General features: G+C 32.9%; 2 protein-coding genes across 4 annotated transcripts in view; one reads left to right on the top strand and one right to left on the bottom strand.

Annotated features, from left to right (window-relative positions):
* LOC126734685 (cytoplasmic polyadenylation element-binding protein 1) overlaps positions 1-24370 on the bottom strand; it is a 132828-nt gene that overhangs the window by 60932 nt on the left and 47526 nt on the right. For all 3 annotated transcript variants that reach the window (XM_050438394.1, XM_050438396.1, XM_050438395.1), the window contains one exon: positions 13631-13791. In XM_050438394.1, the coding sequence (XP_050294351.1) occupies positions 13631-13791 (161 nt within the window). The remainder of the gene's footprint in view (positions 1-13630; positions 13792-24370) is intronic.
* Positions 16555-18786, top strand: LOC126734684 (E3 SUMO-protein ligase ZBED1-like). Its single transcript, XM_050438393.1, has 4 exons — positions 16555-16680; positions 16745-18046; positions 18113-18591; positions 18642-18786. Exons 1-4 carry the CDS (start codon positions 16647-16649, stop codon positions 18768-18770), a joined length of 1944 nt encoding a protein of 647 aa, XP_050294350.1. The 5' UTR covers positions 16555-16646; the 3' UTR covers positions 18771-18786.

Raw genomic sequence — 24370 nt, 5'->3', positions numbered from 1 at the left:
AATTAAGTTTAAACCCTACAAAATTCAAACTTTCCAAAAAATAGAAAATCGCGCCCTTGAAAAAAGATATTTAATGTGGGAAACACTACTAGATCTTTTTAGAAATGAGCCGGATACCAATTTAATAATGTCTGATGAGGCAACATTTCTCATCAGTGGTCGAATAAATAAGCATAACTGCCGAATTTGGGGAGATGAAAATCCTCGAGTGTATAACGAATTTGAAAGAGATTCTCCTAAGCTGAACGTTTGATGTGCAGTATCGAAATCTAAAATGTATGGGCCATTTTTTTTTCAAGAAGCAACAGTTAATGGAAACAATTACACCGATATGTTGGAAACATTTTTTTATCCTCAACTTCAGTAGGAAGGAATTTTAGACACGGTCTACTTCCAGCAAGACAGTGCATCACCACACTTCTCCAGGGTCGCAAGGGATTCCTTAGATATTAGTTTTGGAAACAGATGGATAGGGCGAGCAGGTCCAATCGAGTGGGCACCTTATTCTCCGGATCTAACCATTCATATTAAGATTTTTGTATATGGGGATATGTAAAAGACTGCTGCTACAATCCAACCCCAAGAAATTTGGATGAACTGCGCAACAACATAGTAAACGTTTTTAACCAAATTACACCGCGAATGCCTTCTAATGCCTAAAATGCCTAAAACGCCTTCGGCAACTTATTTATCCGTCTGCATTTGTGTTCTGAGCAAAATGGGGGTCATATTCTAAATTAAAATTAATTTCTTCAATTTTTTGTTGTTAATATTTGTAATTTAATACGTAGAATAAATACTTTTTATAGACATGGTGATAGCGCAAATTATTTAATTATGATCATGCTAAAGCGATACATAGGCAATTACCAGAAAATGTTCATCAATTACGAGTCCGTTACAGTAGCCCCCCCCCAGTTGCTTAAAAGCATTAATTTTTTAGCACCCTATAGCTCTCACCTAGCACTACCTAGCACCCAACTTACAGAGCTAGCACCACACCCCCCAGCGAATTATAAAATATTTTCACCGGGGGGGGGCTAATGTAACGTGAACCCCCCCCGTTTGTGTTATTTCCCCAAAATTTTAGCACTCGATATCTCTTACCTAGCACTACCTAGCACCCAACTTAGAATGCTAGCACCACCTCCCCTAGCGAATTACAGAACATCTTTACCGGGGGGGGCTAATGTAACGCGAGCCCCCCCCGTTTGTGTTATTTCCCCAAAATTTTAGCACCCGATAGCCCTTAGCTAGCACTACCTAGCACCCAACTTAGAAAGCTAGCACCACCTTCCCTAGGGAATTACAGAATATTTTTACCGGGGAGAGCTAATATAACGCGAGCCTTCCGTTTCTATATTTCTCCAAAACTTTAACACGGTTTAACATACTACTAGCACTAATTAGCACCCAACTTACAAAGTTAGCACCTCATCCCCTACCGAATTTTAGCGAACAAATTTACTGCATGGAGAGTGGGGGGTAGACAATGTAGGTAATGTAATGCTTGCGAAAAAAAGAAGGGATGAATTTTCGTGCTAAAAATGGAAAAAAATAACTCGTTAATGCATAAAAATATTTTTCAGAGTGAAATATAAATATTCTTATTTCACATTCAACTAAAGACAAAGTTTTAATATTACAAAAATGTGTTAAAATAACAAGTTGGTTTCAGTAGTTATTTAATGCACATTATGTTTGACAGAAAAATTATCACTTTTTAATTTCGTTTATTTAAGTTACTTTACTAGTAAAACATCAAAAAAAGTAGCCTTCTAATTGGCTAAAAATAAAAGAATTGAAATATTCTAACAAATAACAAATGTAGGTACAAAAAAAACTTAACATTCTTGGTAACTAAAATAAATGGTACAAATGATGTAGTTATACAGGTTATTTGAGAAATTTAATATAAATTTAAATATCCTTATTTAACAAAAAAAAATAGAAATAAGAACCATATTTACATTTTTGGTATTGTATCAAATTTTAATGAAGAATGCATTAATTTGAATCTAATCTAGTTCACTGCAACTGAAGCTACGAAGTATAAATTAAAACTTGAATATTAATGATAGTGGTGGGCGATATATCAATTTTCTTTTTTTGTAGGTCATCATAAAGTTCAAAACGCTTGTTATGTCGGACATAGTAAGCTCTAAAATGCCCTACGTTTGAACCAATATGTGATACTATTCCACCAAGTTGATAAGTTTTGTTAAAAATATACAATGTTTGATTAATACTATTTAATGAACATTCTGCTGTTTTATTCAAGACATCAAACGGTTCCAAAATTAGAAGGTGTGGATTTATGGATATTTTATTACACATGGTATCACTTTTGCACTGTATACAAGTTTTTTCTTTAGGAATAGTATTGCTAATTTCCTGCTCTAAATCATTAAAGTTTAGACTACAAGGTATATAAGATTTTTTCGTTATTGACATAAAGCTACAATTTTTGCAGTTTTTTATATATTCTGCCGAAAACATACTTCCACCAAAAAAATGATCTAGGACCTCAGAGATTGTAGCCTCGCCATTTATTTTAGTCAGACCTTGAGCAAGCTCTGTCCTAGGTTATGTTAAAAAGCACTCTGCTCTTTTGTTATACGTACTTCTGCATGCACCTTTTTTGATCATGTGTAGGACAAATGTAACAAACTTATTACCGACGATGATCTCTAAGTAAGTTTGAAAATTTCATTACAAATTATGAAGACAATCAAATACTAAGTTTTAGTTCGTTAAATAGAGCATAAAAAGCTTAGTAACTCTACGAAATTTTATTTAATAAATATTAAATATTAAAAATATTAAAACAAACACACAAAATGGTTCTTCGTGACAAAATCGACCGCGCTATCCTTTTGCCTACACAACAGTTCTTAGATAATACATAACGATCATTCATAAAGAAAGAAAAATAAACTGAGTGTCTCGCCGCGGACCTTTCGATTGCTTAGCCTGAATTTCTTCTGGTCTCTTTAAATTACACCGATAAAATAATAATTGAGTTAATAATTCGAACAAATAGCTAATATTATTGGTTAATTTATAAAATAACCAAGTAAGCACAAGCACCATATACATAAGTGTTTTTAACACTATATGTTTTTTGATTTGACCATTTTATTTTCGAATTTTTTAATTACCCCAACAAATCAATACCTACTGGCTCAGCCTTACTGCCTTTGACTACTTCACATGTTTGTCCTATCAGCGGATACCAGCTAGTTTGGTATTAATACGGTTACCTCTTAGATAAACAAAATTAAAAAAAAAATGACCAACTTAACCAATGACTCAACTAAACACAACAAAAATTACGTAGGTATGTAAGTACAACTTCACTTTTTCAGTTAATGCGTGTAAATGTAAATAAAGTTTAATAAAGCAAGCCTAAAACAAATCAGAGGAGCACTGGGAATCCCAGCGTCTTGACTGACATTTAGGGAGACCGGTCACAGGGCTTCGGCGTGTTGCGGGTTGCGTGTATTCCGTATATCGTATTTCTCTATCCCTATAAAGTAAGTTGTTATACATATCGCTTTAACTGACTATTGGTTAGTTCAAATTGAGGATTGAGATTGAGAGGTGATGAGAATGATAAGATTGAAAAAGATAAATATAATAAAATTAAGCAATAATTTATAAGAATTAATAAAAATTAGCAAATTGGCGGCTTATATACCAACGTATATACTTAATAATCAACAAATTATACTGTTAATTATATTTTTGATTCTGGATTGATTTTTTCCTTGATTTTTTCAGAGGAAACTATTTTAATTAAATTTTATTTAAAGTGAAAATTCTGAACAATAATATAGATAGTTTTGTTTGCAAGGTTATATTTTTAACAGATATTCGTTTTTGGTCAACCTGCCTATATCTGCGAATTAAAATGCTAATATATGTTTTTTTTTTAAATTTCTTAGCGTCATTTTCTTAAGCATCAAATTATTATTAATTAGAATTTGGGCCATCCTGTACATAATTTGTAAAATAATAAATTAACCAAGGTCATCGAGTAAGAAAAACTATATTGTCAAAAAAGTATTTAGGTTATAAATTAAATAATGAAGGCAAAATTTAAAAAAACCTCTGTTGATTTAAATTCAACTGAGTATAAGCCACCGCGTCATCAGCGGCAACGAGCTCGTTGATTCCCCATCTCGCTTTTACACCACCCAAGCTTTTTCCATCTCAAGAAATATACACTTTTCTGTCCTTTTTTATATGACGCGCGTGCCTTCTTCTCTGAATTTATCTTCTACAATAAATACACAAAATAAAACATACACGTCTCAATCATATCTCAAGATGAACAGCGTCGATCGATATAGCCAATTAACCCTACCCGAACCCCCTCCCCCCTACCGCTAAAAATGTTCAAATATTCTATAATTTTCTAAGGAAGGTGGTGCTAGCTTTCTAAGTTGGGTGCTAGGTAGTGCTAGCTGAGGGCTATCGGGTGCTAAAATTTTGGGGAAATACCACAAACGGGGGGGGGCGGTTCGCGTTACATTAGCCCTCCCCGGTGAAAATATTCTATAATTCGCTGGGGGGTGTGGTGCTAGTTCTGTAAGTTGGGTGCTAGGTAGTGCTAGGTGAGAGCTATAGGGTGCTAAAAAATTAATGCTCTTAAACAACTGGGGGGGGCTACTGTAACGGACCCATCGATTACCGAATATGTATTGTAGGAGAATTTTCAAAAATGTGTCATTTACTAAAATTGGCTCTGTAAAAAAAATTCAGGTAAATTTTGAAACTTGATAACACTGTCAAAAAAAACTTTAAAAATATTGATGAAGTTCTGTGAAAACCGTACATTGTTGTCGTTTTTCGTTCTCGACTTATAAGCAGTTAAAATGTGTCAGTTTATAAATGGACACCCTGTACTGTAACGAAATATGGGAACACACTTTTATTGTCGACGTCAAAAAACGCTAACCTAACTCTCCTTGACTGTCGTTTAAATGTTATTGTAAATCTGACTGAACAATTAAAACTGAATGAAATGTCACGAAGCGCGTCCTTTTTAAAACCCGATGGAACAGTTTCGAAATATTTAGAATTATCTTCATTGTTTTTGCCGAAAGAGACCAATAATATTAGGAGCATAATGATAGTCAAAGCAAGCAAGTATACAAATTCTAGAAAATTAAAACTACAGGGATTTACAATAATATAACCGAATTAACCTAAATTGGGGCCAAAATGGGGCTCTCAAACAATATGAACTACTTAAAAACTAAACACTATAGATAAAAATAATAAACCAAACGTAAGTAGAACCCTAAATAAACCCTACGAATCAACTTTAACTATAGAATATTAATAAAACTAGTATTAGTATATACGAATAGTACAAAAACTAGGAGAATAATTAACGTATTTACATTTTCATAATAATACTTACAAAATATTTAATTTCCATAAAAATGCCTTAAAAGTACGTTAAAAAAACGCATAAAAGTTCATAAACGATAATATTTGTATAATTTAAAGCATTATCTATTAATAATAAATATTTATCATGTAAATATTTTTTGACGACGTCACTGGTAAAGATTACTTGTGTCGGTGAAATCAATAGTGCGATCGAGCGGCGCACACAGGCGAAAATCTGGGAAAAGCCGGCCATAAATAGTAGTAGTGCTGATATGAACCACAAACATATTTAATCATAAGAAAGATAACACGTTCATTTTAAACATTTTTTTAAATCCATCCCGCCCTCCTTGGGTTCATTTATTGCATTACATAGGCGCTGCGTAAGTACGCATTTCCTTAAAAAAATTTCAGAATGTTATTATTTCAACAATTTTGCAGTTAAGAGTTTAAAATTCATAATACGGAAAATTTTTGAAATAAAATTCAAAATGTTGAGACTTTTGATAATATAAGTACCTGAGTTTAATAAAATTTCTTATTATAAATTACTAAATAAAGTTGTGATTTGTTTGTTTTTGTGCTATTTAATTTTATAAGTAACCTTTGCTTTGTGTGTAAAAATAAGCAATTAAAATACATGTTAAGAGTAATATATTTAAGTATGTAAAGTATATACAGAGCTTACTTAACAATAACTTTGTAATAATAGTAAAGCCTAACTTATCTTAATAATAATTAAAATTAATCAATATCTTCACTATCACTTTCATCAGCAGAAATTGTTGGTTCATCAAAAAATGCCAAAACTTCTAAAGGGTACTATTTAAGCTTTTTAGCAGATGATTTTTTCATATTGGAGATTAAAGGATCAGAATATATTAAGAGATTACAAAATATATCTTCCATGTTTTGTTTTCTTGAAACCTTCCGTGCATGAAATTCTCTGAATCTTTTAATATCCTTATTTCTTGATTCCTGGGCTTCTTCGCGAAGTTGCCCAATTGGAACCAAAAAATATGATATTATATCAGAACTGTGCATTAAGATTTTATGCACGGAAGTTGGCATATTGTACCACGGATACAATTCTACAAATTTTCTGGCCGTATCATGACAGTAATCCTTAAAACTATCGATTTTAATATGAAAACCACTAGAAATTTTTAAAAAAAATTACTCTGAATCTAAATATCAAATCTTGATTAATGCCTGTAATTTCCGAAGCTTTAGCAGCATTCTCAAAAAAACGGCGAGCAGTGTTGGCGTCATTAGTACTTCCAAAACCAGGTTTTGGTCGGTCAACCAATAGTCCCATTTCTTTAAAAAATAAGTCTTGGATTCGTTTTTTGGCATTTGCAAGTTTTTCTTTGTTTTCCTGGCCTCGCGCTTGCCATTGCTTAAATTCCATCTTATAAGATAGATGCAGCAAACACTCAAAAAAACGAATCCAAGCATGTAAAGATGACAAACCAAAGTGAAATCTAGATTCGTCAGCAATTTTCTGTTTTAAAACCTTATCGATATTGTTAAAATCTTTGGATGTTAGATTACACAAATAGCATCTCTGAGTTGAAGTATTTTCAGTAACAGCATTACACAATTTGCCATCTATCATTGTAAAATATAAAATGTGTTTTAAAAATACATTGTTTCCTTGAATATCAAGCTTTGTTGGTTGCAAATCTGAAATTTGTTGGTCAAAATATTGCTTTTCTCTCACTGATAACTCTGTTGTTTCATGCCTAAACTGGACTCTAAGAGGTCTACAGAATCGTGTGGAGGAAGTTCTGGGATCTTCCCAGATTACAAACTTATCTTTTGATTTCGGATCACCGTTAATGAGCTGAATTGGTACCATTGATGTTAAAAAGATATTAGCATCTGAAATATTGGACTCTGCAAACTGCTGTTTGTATTGACTCATTCCAGAACTCCCGTCACATCCCCATTTGCAAATTAAATTTAAATTATTATATTTTTCTTGGTTTAAAGAATTTAAAACTTCTTTTAGGGACTCAAATAACCTTAAAGATGTATGATCTAGCAAACTTTGAAGAGGCACTTCAGCAACATCCTCAGAAATGTTTAGGTTCTCTGGGTAGCACCTTTTTTTTGCGGCAGTTATTGACTCATAATTAGGATAAAGAGTTGACCTATGGCTTTTTGCCGAATTTCTTTTAAGATTGTATTGAAATTTTGTCAATTTAGCCTCTACAAAAAGCGATAAGGCTTCGTCCGCTGAAAATGGTATTTCACATTCTTTTTCAAGAGATTTTTTATATTTTGATGCACGGGTTGGTGATGAGAATGCAACATTTTTTAACACATCTGCTTCATCCAGTTTACCTTCGGACCTAAACTTCATTTGAACAGCAAATGTTAGTTCTTCAGAGCTTCGATCTGCTCGCATCTGTTCAGTTCTTCTTCTTTTTGATCGGTCACTTAAATCTAAAAATCCAGTGAATGGCCTCCCTCTACTCGATAGAGTTGTATCCTGCATTTCGGCTGGTTGAGCTTCATTCATTGCAGAAGAAAATTCCAACTCAATATTTAAGCAATCTCGATTTTTATTTTCAAATGCAGTTTTATTTCCTGATGCTGATGACCATTTTGTGTCATATTTCTCGATGCATTTATATATGACTTTTGAAGACTCTTCTGACAAGCGTTCAACTCGCATGGTAGAGGTCACTTTTTCTGCCAAATAACGGCACTGCTCCATTCTTTTCTTGGACTGACAAATTCCTAACCAACTGACAAGTTGGCTTCTTTTAAACCAAGCAGATTTTGTTGCTGTCCCTGAAATAATAAGTAATTTTGTTAATTATTTTTCATAAGATTTTGCCATTTAAAATTGGTTGCCATATTGAATTTTAAACCCATATGGCAATTTTTTTATTTCTATATTAAATTTTCTATTAAATGACGTTTTATTTTATAAAAATTAATTTATTCTTCAAGTTAGTAGCAGAAAATTATTTCTTGCGTTTTGGACCTACAATAGCATTTTATACGAATTTGGACCCGAACTACAAATCTTTAAAAATATTTTTTCGTCAAGATCGCAAATTGTCGCAGCAACTTAAGATTGGACCTTACAAAGAACTTATTAAGCAATAATTTAAAACTAATTTAAATTCGGGAAATTACGCGAAATCATACTTTTAGTTTAGCAGAAGATCAGAAATTTAAATTTTAAAAAAAAAATTAACTGTTAACTTTTCAAAAAGTCAGTAATAAAAAAAAGTAAAAAAATATTTTTAATTAATATAATTTTTAATATTCTACTTACCACTAGCAATAGGCTCCATTGCTGCTTTACAAAATTTTCACCCACACTTTGCCGAAAAACTAAATTTAAATTACTAGTTTTTACAGGCGCTTTTGAACCACAATGAAATAGTCTCCACGAACATCAACTTTCAACTAAAATATTTCTGCAAGTGACAAGACGAAAAACAAAAGGGTAATTGTTTATTATACCCAGGTAACTAGATAATTGAATTATACTCAGAATAGGCCTTAATTGGGAAGTTGGTATTTCCGATTTATGGCCGGCTTTTCCCCGAATTTCGCCTGTGTGCGGCGTTGCGATGTTGTTAACTTTTAATGTTGACTTCTTTATAGAGTATCTTATCATATTTTATGAAAAAGAAATACTTTATATTTTATAAAAGAGAAATAGTATTGTTTTGGGCCTGTCAAAATAGGCGACAAATTTTTATATTAGAAAGTGTGTTTTTTTGCCAACTTCCATATAAGCATTGGATCAGAGATGCTGCAAGCAAACAAACTGTCCATAGTTCCACGGCAATGCTAATTCTAGCCTTTCAATGTTCTAGGGCTTTAAAGAATAGTATGACTTTTTTATGACATTAGGAACGTGTAACTTAAACCGCAATTTATCATATTTATAACCATACTCAGCTGATTAGCTTCTACAAAAAGCTTTAAACCATCCAATGCAAATTTTTTTTTGTTCTTAGAAGTAAAGCACATAACACAACACTTTGAAGGATTGAGTTTTAAATTATTTTGTGAGGAAAAGAAGGAAATTCTAGAAAGATTCAGCTTTAAAAGAATGATAAATTTGCATATCATCTGCGAACCCCTGGTATTTATCTGGCAGTATTTTACAACTTTAAACAAATCAGAAATAAAATAGGTCCCAAAATAGATCCCTGAGGTACTCCAGACGTTATATATGTATTTGGTATTTGAAAAAGTCTGATCTTCCAAGATCACAATGCCTTCCGTTGGATAAGTGGGATCTAAGAAACATTATTAAAGCTATAAAAAGTCAATTTTAAAGATCCAAGGTGTCAAATGCTTAAGAAAAGTCAAGCATTATAAGTGTTGTGGAGTCACCTTTATCCATTGCAGAAATATCTCTTGGGTAACGTTTAGTAAGACAGATGTCGTGCTATGTTGTTTTCTACACCCAGATTGCTTGTGCGGAATAATATGATTGGAGGTGAAAAAGTCATAAATTTGCCGCTGTATAAATTTTTCCAAAACTTTACCGATGACCGGGATAGTTGAAATTGGTCTAAGGTCGCAGAAATTAGTTGGATTATTAATTTTAGCCAAGGGTGTTAAGAGAGAAATTTTCCACATACCAGGGAAATACCCAGTTTCTAGGCAACAGTTTATAATATGAGTAATATGTGGAGATAGCTTTGGAATAGTGTTGCAACATTAACGCTGATATTGAATTACAAATGTGTGCATTTCATTTTAGGTTTAAGACTATTTTACAAATTGCTTCAACTTTGGCTAATCGAAATGAAAAATTTAGATCATGCTTAAACCGCTTGTTCTGAAAATAAGCGACTGCTTTCGGGCAACTACCTAACGGGCTATAAACTGAAGTAAAATAGTGAATAATTTTGTTTGGATCTCGAAGATTTAAAGGAATAGAACGATTAGAGACATTTTTTAGACTTAGATTATTAATAGCTCTCCATAAGTGTTTACTATCTCTGATGTTCTGATGAAATTGCAGATAATTTCTTTTTTCTCGCCTAATCATTTTCACCACAAGATTACGCATCTGTCTATAATGTGCCTAATTCGCTAAATTTTTAGACTTTTTAAAACTTGATAATGCCTTATTTTTTGCCTTTATAAAAAGCTGCACTTTTGCAGTTATCCACGGGGTATAAGCAACACCCACTCAAAGACAAGGCCTTAGTGCTTGGCGCGTGACGTCATCGATGTGGGCCACCGATTTTTAAAAACCAAGGGATTTTATATGCTAATATCTCAATATTTGGCTTATTTTAAAAAATGCTAGGAATAGAATAGAGTTCAGGAAACATTGAAAGGTATGTTTTAGTTCTGGTTGAATGTCAGGTTAAATATTATGGTGTAATATTAAATGCAGACCCCAACTCCCCTACATCTGCGCCAAAATTCAACATATGTATTTGGTATTTTTTTTCATCAAGTAGTAAAAAATGTTATTATATACACATAAATACATATATTGACTTTAAAAGCTTAAAAAGCTTAGGTATACTCCAGTTTATGTAATTTTTTAATTGCAGAAAAAGAAGCACATTTTTTCTTTGAGGTGTCAAAATCAGGAAAATAAAATTTTTGGTCTGGTTTAGAGTTAAGCCAATTATTAAATACACATTTAAGTAAGTGAACTGTGTCAAATAGGTAAAGTAATGGTCTCTGATTATCTATGGGATGAGGATAAACAATGCTAAGTTGGTCTGCAGTTGAAAAATGACTAATGGCTTTCCCGTTAATGGCATTATTATCACACTATTAAAAACAATGCACCCAATCTCCTCTAAATTTTCAATAATTGTCTTAATAAAATTATGAAGTATGTCTGATGTAATTTTGGAGATGCGAGCTATGTTAACTACTTCCTTAAAGCTGGAACACATACTTGTAATCATAAAAGTAAATGCCGAGGAAGCTAGAGACTTATTATTGACTGATGTTCCAGTGATATTACCGCCTTTATAGTCCATGTAAGAGTCAATATGAATTTCATCAAAAAGTAGTGTCACAAATCTCTCATGATCCTTTAGTATACTAAACACATTTCGGGCATAACCATTATAGTTTGAGGATGTGGTAAAATTAGGGATCCATAATCTGGTAAATACTTGTACGCATGAGGACTAATAGCATAGATTATAGAAGTCAAAATTATTGTACTACTTGAATATCTGTACCTTTCCTTTGCAGTTGTAAGCAAAGCTAACTGTTCACAAATAAAATCTAAAGAATGCACTATTTTGTTGTCTTCAATGTTTTTAAAACTTTTTAGTATGTTTGACACAAAATCGAACACACATTTCATTTTATTTATGTCATTTGATGGTTTGGCATGATTGAGAATAGTATTGCCAAGGGTATTGGTAGCAGTCTCGGTAGCAATATTTGGATTTAAGTCACAGTCGGGGTTGTCATTATTGGTAACATTTTCCTCCAAAGGCAGGGTAATAATAGTAAGGTCTATTGCTTCAAGTATTGCATATAAATCATCTAAACTAAGTTTCAGACGTGGTTTTAGTAATTCTATACAAATTTTACCTGTGTTGGAATCTTGAACTTAATATGTTTAATAAAATGTATAATAAAGTACTCTTTATTATACTACCTTCAGGAAAATGAGCTTCACATACTTTGGTGTTGTTTGTGGGCTCAAAGTCATCTCTGTGTATGGCTTTTACCCATTTTCCCCTTAGATTTAGGTATATCCTTAGGAAAACCGAAGACATGCACTTTAGGTCCATTTTTATAGTTTCCGTTACAACCCAGAACACAACACTTTTGAGGCATATTTACACTCTGGTATTAACTACAAGCAGAACTAGGAGAAATACTTTAAATTAAACACGAACTAAAGTATTAAAGTCTGATATAAACAAATAAAACCGCGACCGAGAACCGGTTTTTTTCGAGGATTTTTTTCTAGTCTAATTACGATTATGCGATTAGTCGAAATTACGATTTTGCGATTTAAAAGTACGCGAAGAGTTTACATAAATATAACATACACGTTTCGCGGAAATAAACAGTTCCGATTTTAGAAAAAAACACAAAAATGGGCTAATGTTTACAGCGGATCTCGTCAGAAATACCGGCAACCACAAACATAAATATAAACAACCTAACCTCTCGTTTCATCAGGTGGCACAACTAGTAGATGCGCCGTTGTCAGATTTATATAGAAAGAACTCCTATTGGCAAGTAACAAGGTATTAGATAAATGATAAAATAGAAGATAGTAATAGATCATCCTAACGTTCACGGCAATCTGCGAAGTCTGGCAGCGTTGCAGGCAGCCTTCCGTGGACGAACAACGGCAGCGTCAACAGCTGAATTCACGCGAAAATCAACCCGAAGTGCATGGCCCAAACGTGTGACGTCACGAGCAAAATTTTTTGGAGCGCTTTGTCCTTTTGTAGAGGTGTTATTGGTATAAGGCTTAGGAATTTTTGCCGTCGTAAAGGGTACATGTCTATCAAATAATGAGCAAATATTACTAGTAAGATACTGAATTTTTTCGTCTAGATTATTGATATTGTGTGATGTTATAAGGATCTCCTGGTCATGCGATAGACAGCCGGGTGTATTAAAAGAGTTCTTTCATCTTTGAGTAATTTATTGGGTACAAAAGTAAAGTTATCACTTTTTACAAGATTAACCTACTTAGATACCGGTAAAGGCATTGATTTTGAGCTTATCAAAGCTCTATATTTTTACAAAGTCGAAAAACGATCTCTGATGCAAACGTACCATTGTCAGGTTTTGACAGGGGTCTAAAATAGTCCGCGAGCTTAATTTAAGACTGCATATTGCGGTTAGGCAACAAGCTTCGCAAATACATTTACCACTTCTAACAGTCTAACAGACATAGTAGACATTGTCCAGACAATTTTATTCGGGTCCTTAAAAAAATCATTTTTATTGAAATGTTTAATTTGTTTCGTTTTTATCTCCCTACTCTGTGCCGCAATCTCGATACTACAGAATATAGCTTGATGGTCACCAATTAAATCAGCGTTAAATACTGCCGTACTGGTAACAATTAAGGCTTTATTAAAATAGATAACATCAATTTGTGTTTGTGCAATACGAGCAATACGTGTAAAATCACAAGCTTATATGATCACTACTATTAACTATATACTATGTTTTTAATCTTGTACGTTTATAACATGTAATGGGATTTTCATTATATCATAAAAGTTACCTGAAAGAAATACTCCGTATTGCCCTGGGAGTTTGTGTGGGAGTTGCCCAATTGCTTGATCCCGTGCTGCCCAATGACCAATTTCGCTGCAAATTTTTCATCGACGTAGTTCCGTTATGATGTAACTGCTCCGATTGCATTCTGGTTTCATCTATATTACCCTACAACAAAACAAAAATGCATGCAGACGTCTCGTTATTCAGAAATAAGAGCATTTTACGCAATTTATAAAAATTCCTTATTGCCAAAGACTATTAAAGTCTGTAGCTTTTAATATTGTGTTGGCAAGAATCCCGAAGTTTAAATAGGGTCAAAATGTCTAATGCATAAATATATTTAATTTAAGGTCTTTTATGTCGGCGTTTATTAATGGAATAGAAAATCGAAAATAGGATGTGTGGGAAAAAATTAAAAGATCTATCGTGATGAGAGTTTTATAATATTAAGTTTTGATTAAGCCTTGAATTAAGCTTAAAAATTTATGGTACTCAATTTGACATAGGTAATACGGCATTTTGGAATCAACATTTGTTAAGTTATGATCTAAGTTTACTAAATCTACAATATCAATTAACTGAAAATTAAAAACTCTAGTGAGAATAGTACTCTAAAGAGTAGATTTAGAGTTTTTATTTTAATAGAAATATTAAATCTATCTTTGAGAGGGGGGAATTTTTAGGATCTACCTTTTTGTGATCTGTATAAGGCCTTCGACTGTACGTCGCACAGTACTTTAATTAATAAGTTGAAATTCTGTGGGATATCAGGGCCAATATAGGCCTTATAGCAGATTATAGAGTGCCGGGGACTTCTTTTCATTCACGACTCCCAGAGGTCTGTGTAACGTCGAGTGCCCAGGCAAGTAGAAACTACAGGGGAAAATCAAGCAGTTTTAAAACGTAATTGTTTAAGTACAGACGCCAAACAAATTTGTTTAAATGTCTATAACAATCTAAGAAATGATCCTCAGTTCACAAATGATTGTAGTGCTTTGCAAAAAAGAGTGTTTTTAACAGGGGTTGCCTATAGTAATAGAACAATATGCTATTTAAAAAAAAAAAAGGATTAAAGACAGAAAAAAAGGAAATATGCAGGACAATCAAAGGAACTTGAAACAGATATTGCCAAATTCGTAAGGGAAGTTGTGTTTTCTAAATACCAAAACAATGAGACTTTGACCATAGAGATAGTTAAGGATCGGCAAGGGACAAACATTTCTCAGTCTCAACGTTGCGAAGATATACTACTACTCAAAAGTATTTGCCCACCATGTATTCTTTTTAATATTTTAAATTAGATACAAAAATCTTATCTTTATACCTATATTTAAATTTTATCTCTTTTTTAAATTGCATATATGCTTAAACAGCATACCTATCAACTATGGTTCGTTGAACAACACTGAGTATTTAAAAATAGTCTTGAAAATAACAAACAATGTATTGAAAATAAGCACTTCTAAAAAACTAATCTGTTTACAGCTCGTTTCTGATGAAATTTGAAGCATTTAAAGGTGTTTAGTCTTCAAGAATTGATTTTGTGTAACATTGGTAAATAAATTCGCTTGCTTATTGACGATTGTCACCGTTTCTTTGCTGGTTTTTCAACATTCTTTAAAATGGCTAAAACAAAAGAGTTATCGGTAGAAATAAAAGGTATTATCATTGAACTTCATAAGGCTGGAAAAACTAACCGTCAAATTTAGACGGATTTGGGAATTCCAAGGCGGACTGTCGATTATAATGTTCTGTGATTATAAGGAAATTCACCAAAGAAGGGACTATTAGCAACAAACCTCGATCGGGAAGGCCAAAGGCAATAAGTTCAAAGGAGGATTTAAATATTATAAATACAAGCAAATGCAATAGACGCCTTACCGCCCCTGAAATCAATACAAAATCAACAAGGAGCGTAAAAAAGCGGTCAGTGTTTCGACAGTAAAACGGCGACTTTATAATGCTGGTCTTAGGCCGTCGTCCCACCAAAGATACGCGACGGCGACGCGAAGGCGATACGATTTCGCCTGGACACATTCACACGACATGCAGTGGCCCCACCAAAGATACACGTTTCGTGTTTCCTACGTTTAATTGTTCAGTTTAGTTCAAAATGTCATCGAGTGAAGACGAGGATGTGGTTGCAATGTATTGGTATTTGCGGAATAGAAAAAAAAAATGGCAAAAAAAAGAAAATGGTGTGTGCATCCTTTTATTGAGAAAAATTAAATAAGCTGCACAGACATCCATTAAAATCCAGTTCAGCATTTTGTTGTGCCATAATAACCAAAAAAAACAAAACTTCGATAAATGAAAAAAAAATTCCAACACACACAGCTTGAATGTTGCTTCGCAACTGACACGTCCTGTTTCCCGGCGACACGCTTTTGGATGTGTCTTCGGCACTGCGTTGGTGGGGACAAAATGATTTTAAAACATGGGTTCGACTAGTGGTCGAGAACTATCGATATAACTATCGATACTATCGATAGTTTTAAATATCGACTACTATCGATAGTTGGCGCTAACTATCGATAGTTTTATTTGTCGTGTCGTTTGGTAAAATTAGCCAAAAACTCTTTCACGGACAAATTTAAAATCTTAAGGCTTTGCCATCCAAAAGGTAAAGCCCACTTCATAAGCTCTCGAATTTACCAAAAACAGGAAATCCACCAATAGGAACATTATCCGCAAATCGCGAGCTTATGAACTGGGCTTAAAACATTTAAAAGCGTCGCTGCTCAGACCATAGCCCTCAACTCTATTATTGATTTGGAAAAGTAGAAGAAGAAGAAGAAGTAGAAAGTGAGAAAAGAAATAAATTAAAAAAAGATAATTATTTATGTTTATTATTTTACATTAAATTTTGTTCTTGCTCTCTGGTCTTCTGCCTGTTTTTGTGCTTTGCTTTCTGTAATTTATTAGGGTGTCATTGGTTTGGAGTTTGGTGTATTTTATGTGCTACGAATATAAAAGTTAAATTTTAACAACTCTAACAAACAATACCTAAACCAAAAATAATGGATAAGTTTTTAAACAGAAAAAAAAAGAATAGTAAGTATACTTTTTTTGACCTAAATAATAGAGTAATTTAAACATTAATATAATTTATTTTAAGATTTTCCATCTCCATGTACCTCATCATCCCCCAGAACTTCTCGTTCTCGTTCACGTTCACGCTCTCCTACAACAAATGACAAAAACGTGAGCTCTTCTATGTCTGACCAAAAGTTCAAACAAAGGACTCCTGGAAAAGGAAAAGTTTCATTTGTTTGGAAGTATTTCAAAAAGTCTGCAGACAAAAAGCTTGCAAAGTGTTTAACATGTGGAAATGAATATAAGACTAGTGGCAATACAAGTAACTTATTGGATCATTTAAAACGTTTTCATCCTATATTAAGTAGGAGTTCAGATATTGACTTGACAGGTGAGTCTGATGGCCTGTCAACTGCTGAAAGTTCTTCGAGCAACACGGGAAGCATATCAAGTTCTTCTATTCGATCCAATAATAGGTCCATAAGCCCTTTTTTCCAAAGAACAGCGCAGTATGATAATGAATCTCAAAGAAAAAAACAATTGGATCAAGCCCTAATTTATATGATTGTGGCTGATTTTCAACCGTTTACAATTGTGAAGGATAATGGCTTTAAAAAATTTGTGGGTTTATTGGATCCTAGATACACTCTACCTAGTACATATACTTTGAGTGAAAAATTACTTAAGCAAGAATATGTAAGAGCATATGAAAAACTTAAAAATACACTTGATACTACGGAATATGTATCAATCATCTCAGACTCTTGGACTTCAGTGAACATGGAGTCTTATTTAACAGTTACTTGTCATTATATATGTGACTTTGAATTAAAATCAGCCGTTTTATCAACAAAGCCTCTACCCAATGGTATAAATCATACTGCTGAAAACTTATCGGATACATTGAACGATATTTTTAAAGAGTGGAATATTGATAAAAAAATTGTGTGTATTGTTACCGACAATGCCGCCAACATGAAAAAGACCTGTGAATTATTAAAAAAATGCCATTTGCCATGTTTTGCGCACACTCTCAACTTAGTTGTGCAGGATTGCTTAGACATTCCTTGTCTTCGGCCCATAATTAAAAAGGTTAAAGATATTGTAACGTTTATAAGAACAAGTCATGTTGCCAATGATACATTCAAAGCAGAACAGAAGGCTGTAGGCTTGGAACCACTTAAATTACTTCAAGAAGTTCCTACCAGGTGGAACAGCACATATCTGATGACTGAGAGAGTTTTAAAAACAAATGACAGTCTCACAAAAGCCTTACTAAAATTAAGGAAAGCGCCTGCACCTTTGTCTGTAGACGATATCACTATTTTAAGAGAGATTGAAAAAATGTTGAGCAGTTTTAATGAAGTCACTCGAAAAATATCAGGTAGGTCATTTATATTAAATTAGGAGATTAAATATTCCTTAATAACTTTTTTTATTTTTATTTCAGGGAATAAATATGTCACTATATCATTAATAGTTCCATTGAGCACTGGCATACAGCATTTTTTAACCAGCTGCGTGTCAGAGTTGACAACTGAAGAAGGCAAAACATTTTGCAACAATCTTTTAATTTCCACAAAGCAACGTTTGTATCCATATGAATCTCGTACAATTACAAAAATTGCCACCATTTTGGACTCGAGGTTTAAAAAGGAAGCATTTCAAAGCCCAGAAAATGCCGCAAATGCATCTTTACTTTTAGAGCAAGAAATGTATGGTTTTCTCAGTAAAAATGAAAATGTTCTAACTGATAAAAATGTTGAAAGAAACTCCAATGATGTCAAAAATACATCAATATTTAGTTTTTTGAAAGAAAGGGTCGACAATAAGGTAAAGTCCATTCAAACAGATGTGATAATAACAAAGAGGCAGTATTTGGAAAGAAGTAATGCCCCAGAAGATACAGATCCTTTAACGATTTGGAAGGTAAGTTATTTTAAGATTTAACTTAAATATAATATAAAATGAGATTTTAGTTTTCAGGTCAAGATCTACATCCATTGGGTGAGCTAGCAAAACAGTACTTCTGTATCCCTGCTACATCAGTGGAAAGTGAAAGGACATTTAGTACTGCAGGGCAAATAGTGATCGCCGTTCCAGATTGAATCCGACAAATGTGAACATGCTAACTTTTCTGCACAAAAATTTGACATTTGATTCGGAATAAAATCAGATGTTTATTGATAATTCTGTTTTTTATTTAGTTTTTACCATCGAGAAAATCATAAATGATTATTTTTTATTATATTTAGCTACCTTTTATTATTTTCTCTATGGTTTTTATTACTATCGAAACCTATCGATAGTTATCGAATGTGAAGTACCGTGCTATCGATAACTATCGAATATGGGGACTATCGATAGTTCTCGACTACTAGGTTTGACACGAAAGATACACGCTGGCGACATCGCGGAGATGTGGCGTGGCTGTCGTGTATCTTTGGTGGGACGACGGCCTTAAAGGACGTTTAGCTGTAAACCGCTACTGAAGGATGTTAATAAGAAGAAAAGACTTGAGTGGGCCCAATCACACAAAAAATGGACCATTGATGACTGGAAGAAAGTTCTTTGGAGTGACGAGTCGAAATTCGAGGTTTTTGGAACGAAGAGGCGAGTTTTTGTTCGGCGTTATGCCAATGAAAGGGTCGCTGAGAACTGTACGGTGGCCTCAGTTAAACACGGTGGTGGTTCAGTGATGGTATGGGGTTGTTTCGGCGGATCTGCAGTGGCCGATCTAATTAGAATAGAGGGAATTCTTCGAAAAGAGGGTTACAAAACAATTTTAAGTGACAATTTACTTCCTTCTGGTACTCGAATAATTGGGGAAAACTTCATCTTTCAACATGACAATGACCCCAAGCACACGTCGAAATTGTGCAAACAAAATTTAGGTCAATTACAAAGGCAACATCTTCTGAAAGTTATAGTATGCCCCCTCCCCAATCACCGGACCTCAATCCTATCGAATTAATGTGGGATAAACTGGATAGACAAGTGCGAAAATCATGCCCCACATCAAAAGAAGACTTGTGGAGGATCATCCAAGAAGAGTGGCACAAGATACCTCAGGAAACTCTGGACAAATTAATTAGAAGACTACCGAAACTCTGTGAAGCTGTTATTAAAAATCAAGGCGGACTGTATTTATTGTTATACTTGCTTAGTTATTTATAGTTGCTAAGAAAAATAAAGAATTTATTTTGCCGTCAGTTACATTTGTGACAGTCTTGGAATAGTGAAAATTTATTGGTTGAATTGAAGATTTTACTTCCAAAATGGTTTACACACTAGCCGAAAAAGTGGAAATTATTCTAATTTATGGTGCCCAAAACCAATGTGCTCGGCAAACTGCCGTCACGTTTAATGCCAGGCATCCGGAGAAGATAACTTCGCATAGGTATGTTTTGGACCTTGTTAGTTGTTAGTAAGTTTACTGAGACTGGATCTGTTGAAAATAAAAAACGTGATCATCGGCGAATTTTGGATGAAGCCGCTCAAGTTGAAGTTTTGGGTCATTTCGGAATAAATCCTAATAATTCATTACGCAAAATTGTTGCTGCCAAACTTTATAAATTTCATCCATTCAAAATGAAAATATTGCAAGAGTTAACCGACGATGATTTCGATAGGCAAGTTGAGTTTTGTGAAAAAATGACTGAAGCGATTAATGATAATACTATTCATGTAAAGAATATCTGCTTCAGCGATGAATGCACATTTTATCTAAATGGATTTGTTAATAAGCATAACTGTAGATATTGGAGCAATGAAAATCTTCATGCATATGTAGAAGGGCATTCCCAGTACCCTCAAAAAATTAATGTATGGGCAGGCATTTTAGGAAATAAAGTGATTGGGCCATTATTTATTAGCTAAAATTTAAATGGAGACATTTATATATATAGGACGTTTATTAAACAAATGTAAAATACAATTTTAATTCAATATTAATCTCGACATTAATACATATTTTACCATAAATTTACCGTAATAAACGTTCATAAGTATTGTCGAAAAAGCAAAAATCATTTTGCTTTTTGTGTGACACTTTCTTACACTTTTCCACTTCAATATAAGTCTTTGGGTATATAATTTAATATTTGTTTTCTTTTTGGTTCACAAAACTGTTTAAATCCTCTCGCGATAGTACCCTCAGTAACCAGTCTGACACTTTTCTTTTAAAACTAATAAAACTTTCACAACATTTAATATCATCAGGGATTTTATTATATAGTCTTGGAGTTAGGTATAGCCAGCTTCTCTGTCCGCACATTTTTTTGCATTTTGGAATAATAACTTTATTTGAAGACCTTAAATTATAGTTTGTTTCGTTAGAAACTAAACTTTCTTGAGGTTTCTTAAACGATCTTAAGAGCATTCTATAACAGAAAAGCTGTCTAATATCCATGACGCCACTTATGCCATATAATGTATCCGATGGAAAAAACCTACTTTTGTTAAATACAATTTTAAGTGCCCATTTTTGAGTTATTTCTAAACCTGTAACATGTGAGTTTAGCACTCCTCCCCAACCAATTATTCAATAGATCCAATGTGACTGCACTAATGAAAAATATAGAGTTTTTAATTGATTCGTTAACAGGAAGTCTTTCAAATAGTTTAATTTTGGCATGACACATCTAATCTTTTGAACAACATATTTGATGTGATGGTCCCATCGGAGGTTGTTGTCTATAATAATTCCCAAATATTTTATAGTCTTTGTCGCAGGTATTGCTTGATTATCCACTATTATGCCTTGACAGTTTATTGTTTTATCATTGGGAGAGAATAATATGCATTTGGTTTTTTTGGGGTTGGGATTTACAGTTAATAAGTTAAAATCAAACCATTTTTTAACTAGCGAAAAATCCCTTTCTGCTTGAATTTTTTATTCCTCCCATGTTTCTCCCTTAAACAAAATAGCAGTATCATCAGCAAATGATATAGTTTAACCACAGATTACTCTTCCCAGATACGAATCTTACGCTTCCGCCGTTGACTCAATTTTGATAATTAATAAGGTGGCCCGCGCCGGAGACCGCCACCTTATTTAGTCTTGCGTCAGATCTTAAGGTGTTAGCGCGTGTGATTTCTGTACTGCATTAGATAGCGGACAAAAGTTATTACAGTTTAAGTTTTTTGTGTTGGCTTTATTTTTAAATATTTATTTATATTAATTTGTATTGACATTTTATTAAACGATACGCTTTGTTTGTTGAAGACATTATTGTAAAATGCCTGGATATAAATGTGTATACCAGAGGTGTTCGTCAAGGACCGGAGGAGAGTATTCGCTTTTTAATTTTCCTAAAGATCCTTGGAGGTATATACAAAATTCTATTAAGAAAAGCCTTAATTAAACGCATTTTTGTTAAAATTATTTTTAGATATAAATGTTGGCTTAAAGCTTGTAACAGACAAGATCTACTTGGGAAAAATTTAAATAATTTCCGTTTATGCGAGAAATACTTTGAAAATAAGTTTATTAATAATTCTGGAAGAAAACGTTTGTTTCAAAGTCCATTTCCAACGCTTTTCTTATGCGACGACGATGCCTCTAATGACCACTATGGAGCACCACCAAAAAAAATTCTTCTTCTGTCAGGGCCAGGTAGCACGTTTCTTAGAAATATGTTTGAATATATTAAAATAAACACTATTTTAGAAGCCTCCTCCATAAATGTTTCATCTACTACCAACACTGATGGAAACATTATTATAGAAAGAGAAGGTAAGTGCCTTATCTGTGTATAATAAACGATATCTATTTATTTTTTTGTTAGGTTTGCACTTTCCTCTTTTTAGTAAAAACACTTATAAGTGGAAGAGGTAACTTCTAATATTAAAAAAAATGTATGATGTGATGAATGATTTTCTTCTTTTTAAAGCTTGTCACGAGGTCTACTTTTGTAACAGCAATATGTAACTTGACGATATGTGTCTTGACCCTAATAGTTAATAAAACAACTCCGAATTAACCATACAACAGCGTCTTTGTATAAAAAATATATTTTCGCTATTACATTATTGTAATTAATAATTTGGAGATAACAATAGCAGTAAATAACTATTTTATACTGATCGTTTTTTGTAACTAAACCGCGATTAAATATTATATAATCTGCGACTATACATTAACAAAACATTCTATAACTACACATTTTTATTTTAGTTCCAAATCCAATTCAACAAATAGATAGTTTGGATAATGGCTGTCTCGATGGAACTTTCTTAATTGAAATGGAAAATAAGTAATTGATTTTTAAGTACCTACGCTAATATTTACAACTAGTAAAAACACAGAGTTTTCTGTGCTTTTAGCAATAAAGCTTTCCTCTTTTAAAATTTTTTCGATTCCTTTTTTTTAGATTTTCCTGCAGCCAAAAAGGAAGATACAGTCAGGCCTTCAGGAAGGGATTCTTCGTTTAAACGTACACAAACTCCACAAAGTTTTACAGCAAGTACGCCTCGAAAAAAAAAATTACAGTACAAAATTAAATCGCTAAAGCGGCGGCTCGCAAGTGCTCGTGCTTCACCTCCTTATAAACAAAAAAAAGAATGCTTTAAAACTTTATGTGATAAGTACCTTAACAAACCCTTATCTGAAATTGTTAAAATTCAGGCCGACCTTAAAAATAGAAATCCAAAAGGAAGAAGATATAGTCAGAAGTATAAAGAGTTTGCATTAACCTTATACTTTTCTAGTCCCAAAGTCTACAATTTTATGAAACAAATTTTTCAGTTACCAACAAAACGTTATTTAGAAAAAATGACTGAGAATACTCTTTGCAAACCAGGGTTAAATAATAAATGCGAATCAGATTATATAAATTGTGAGGATGTTTGGGAGTTTTGCTTTCAAGGCCAACTATAGTGACAGTTTCAGATCTAAGACAAGTGCTACGAGAACTAAGAATTCTATAGCTGCGATAGAAATTCCAGATCATGATGATCGCAATCAAAAAATAACATTGCAAAATAGTTTTAATTATGTATGTGGTTATTTGATAAATAAAGCATTACAAATTCACAAATGTGATAAATGTATACAATTTGCTAATAAAACAAAAATCTTAGATAAGTCTACTTTGTTTACCAAATATAAAGCATATGATAATGAAGACAGTTGTTTTGGAAGTCTGAAAAGTCCAAATGAAAGATTTATTTATTTTATATATAAGCTAGAAAAAGTTTTTGTATCTCAATTTGATGAACTTTCTGTAAAAGGAAACGTGTCTAAAACATATTTTGAAATAATGAAAAGTGTACCATTTACGAAACATTGTGAAGATTTTCCCCTAATTTATGTATTAAAACTTTTAATTCGCCTGAGAATAATTTATACGCTCAAGTATACAAATAGAAATCTAAAATGTTCGAAAAAAAACGAAAAAACGAATAGAAAAATTACCATTCTTTCTCATTTTTAATAATGTACTAATACCTCATAAATATATTTTTTTGTATTATTATAGTTTTTTTATTTATTATATCTACCTGCCAAATACAATAATTTGTATGATATATTTTAAAAAAATTTGCAAAATATCAATTTCAATAATTTAAAAGAAAAATCTCCATTTAGCTGAATTGAAACCCATGGCGCCAGGCGCCCACTTTATATTTTCACATGATTAAAATTTACAAATGGTGGAATATCCCGTTGTCCCGATAGGCGCTCGAAGCAGCTCGCTGCAATACA

This window comes from Anthonomus grandis, chromosome 3 (genome assembly GCF_022605725.1).
Source record: "Anthonomus grandis grandis chromosome 3, icAntGran1.3, whole genome shotgun sequence".
Taxonomy (NCBI): domain Eukaryota; kingdom Metazoa; phylum Arthropoda; class Insecta; order Coleoptera; family Curculionidae; genus Anthonomus; species Anthonomus grandis.
Note: the sequence above shows the minus strand (reverse complement) of the source record. Positions and strands in the feature narration are given on the sequence as shown.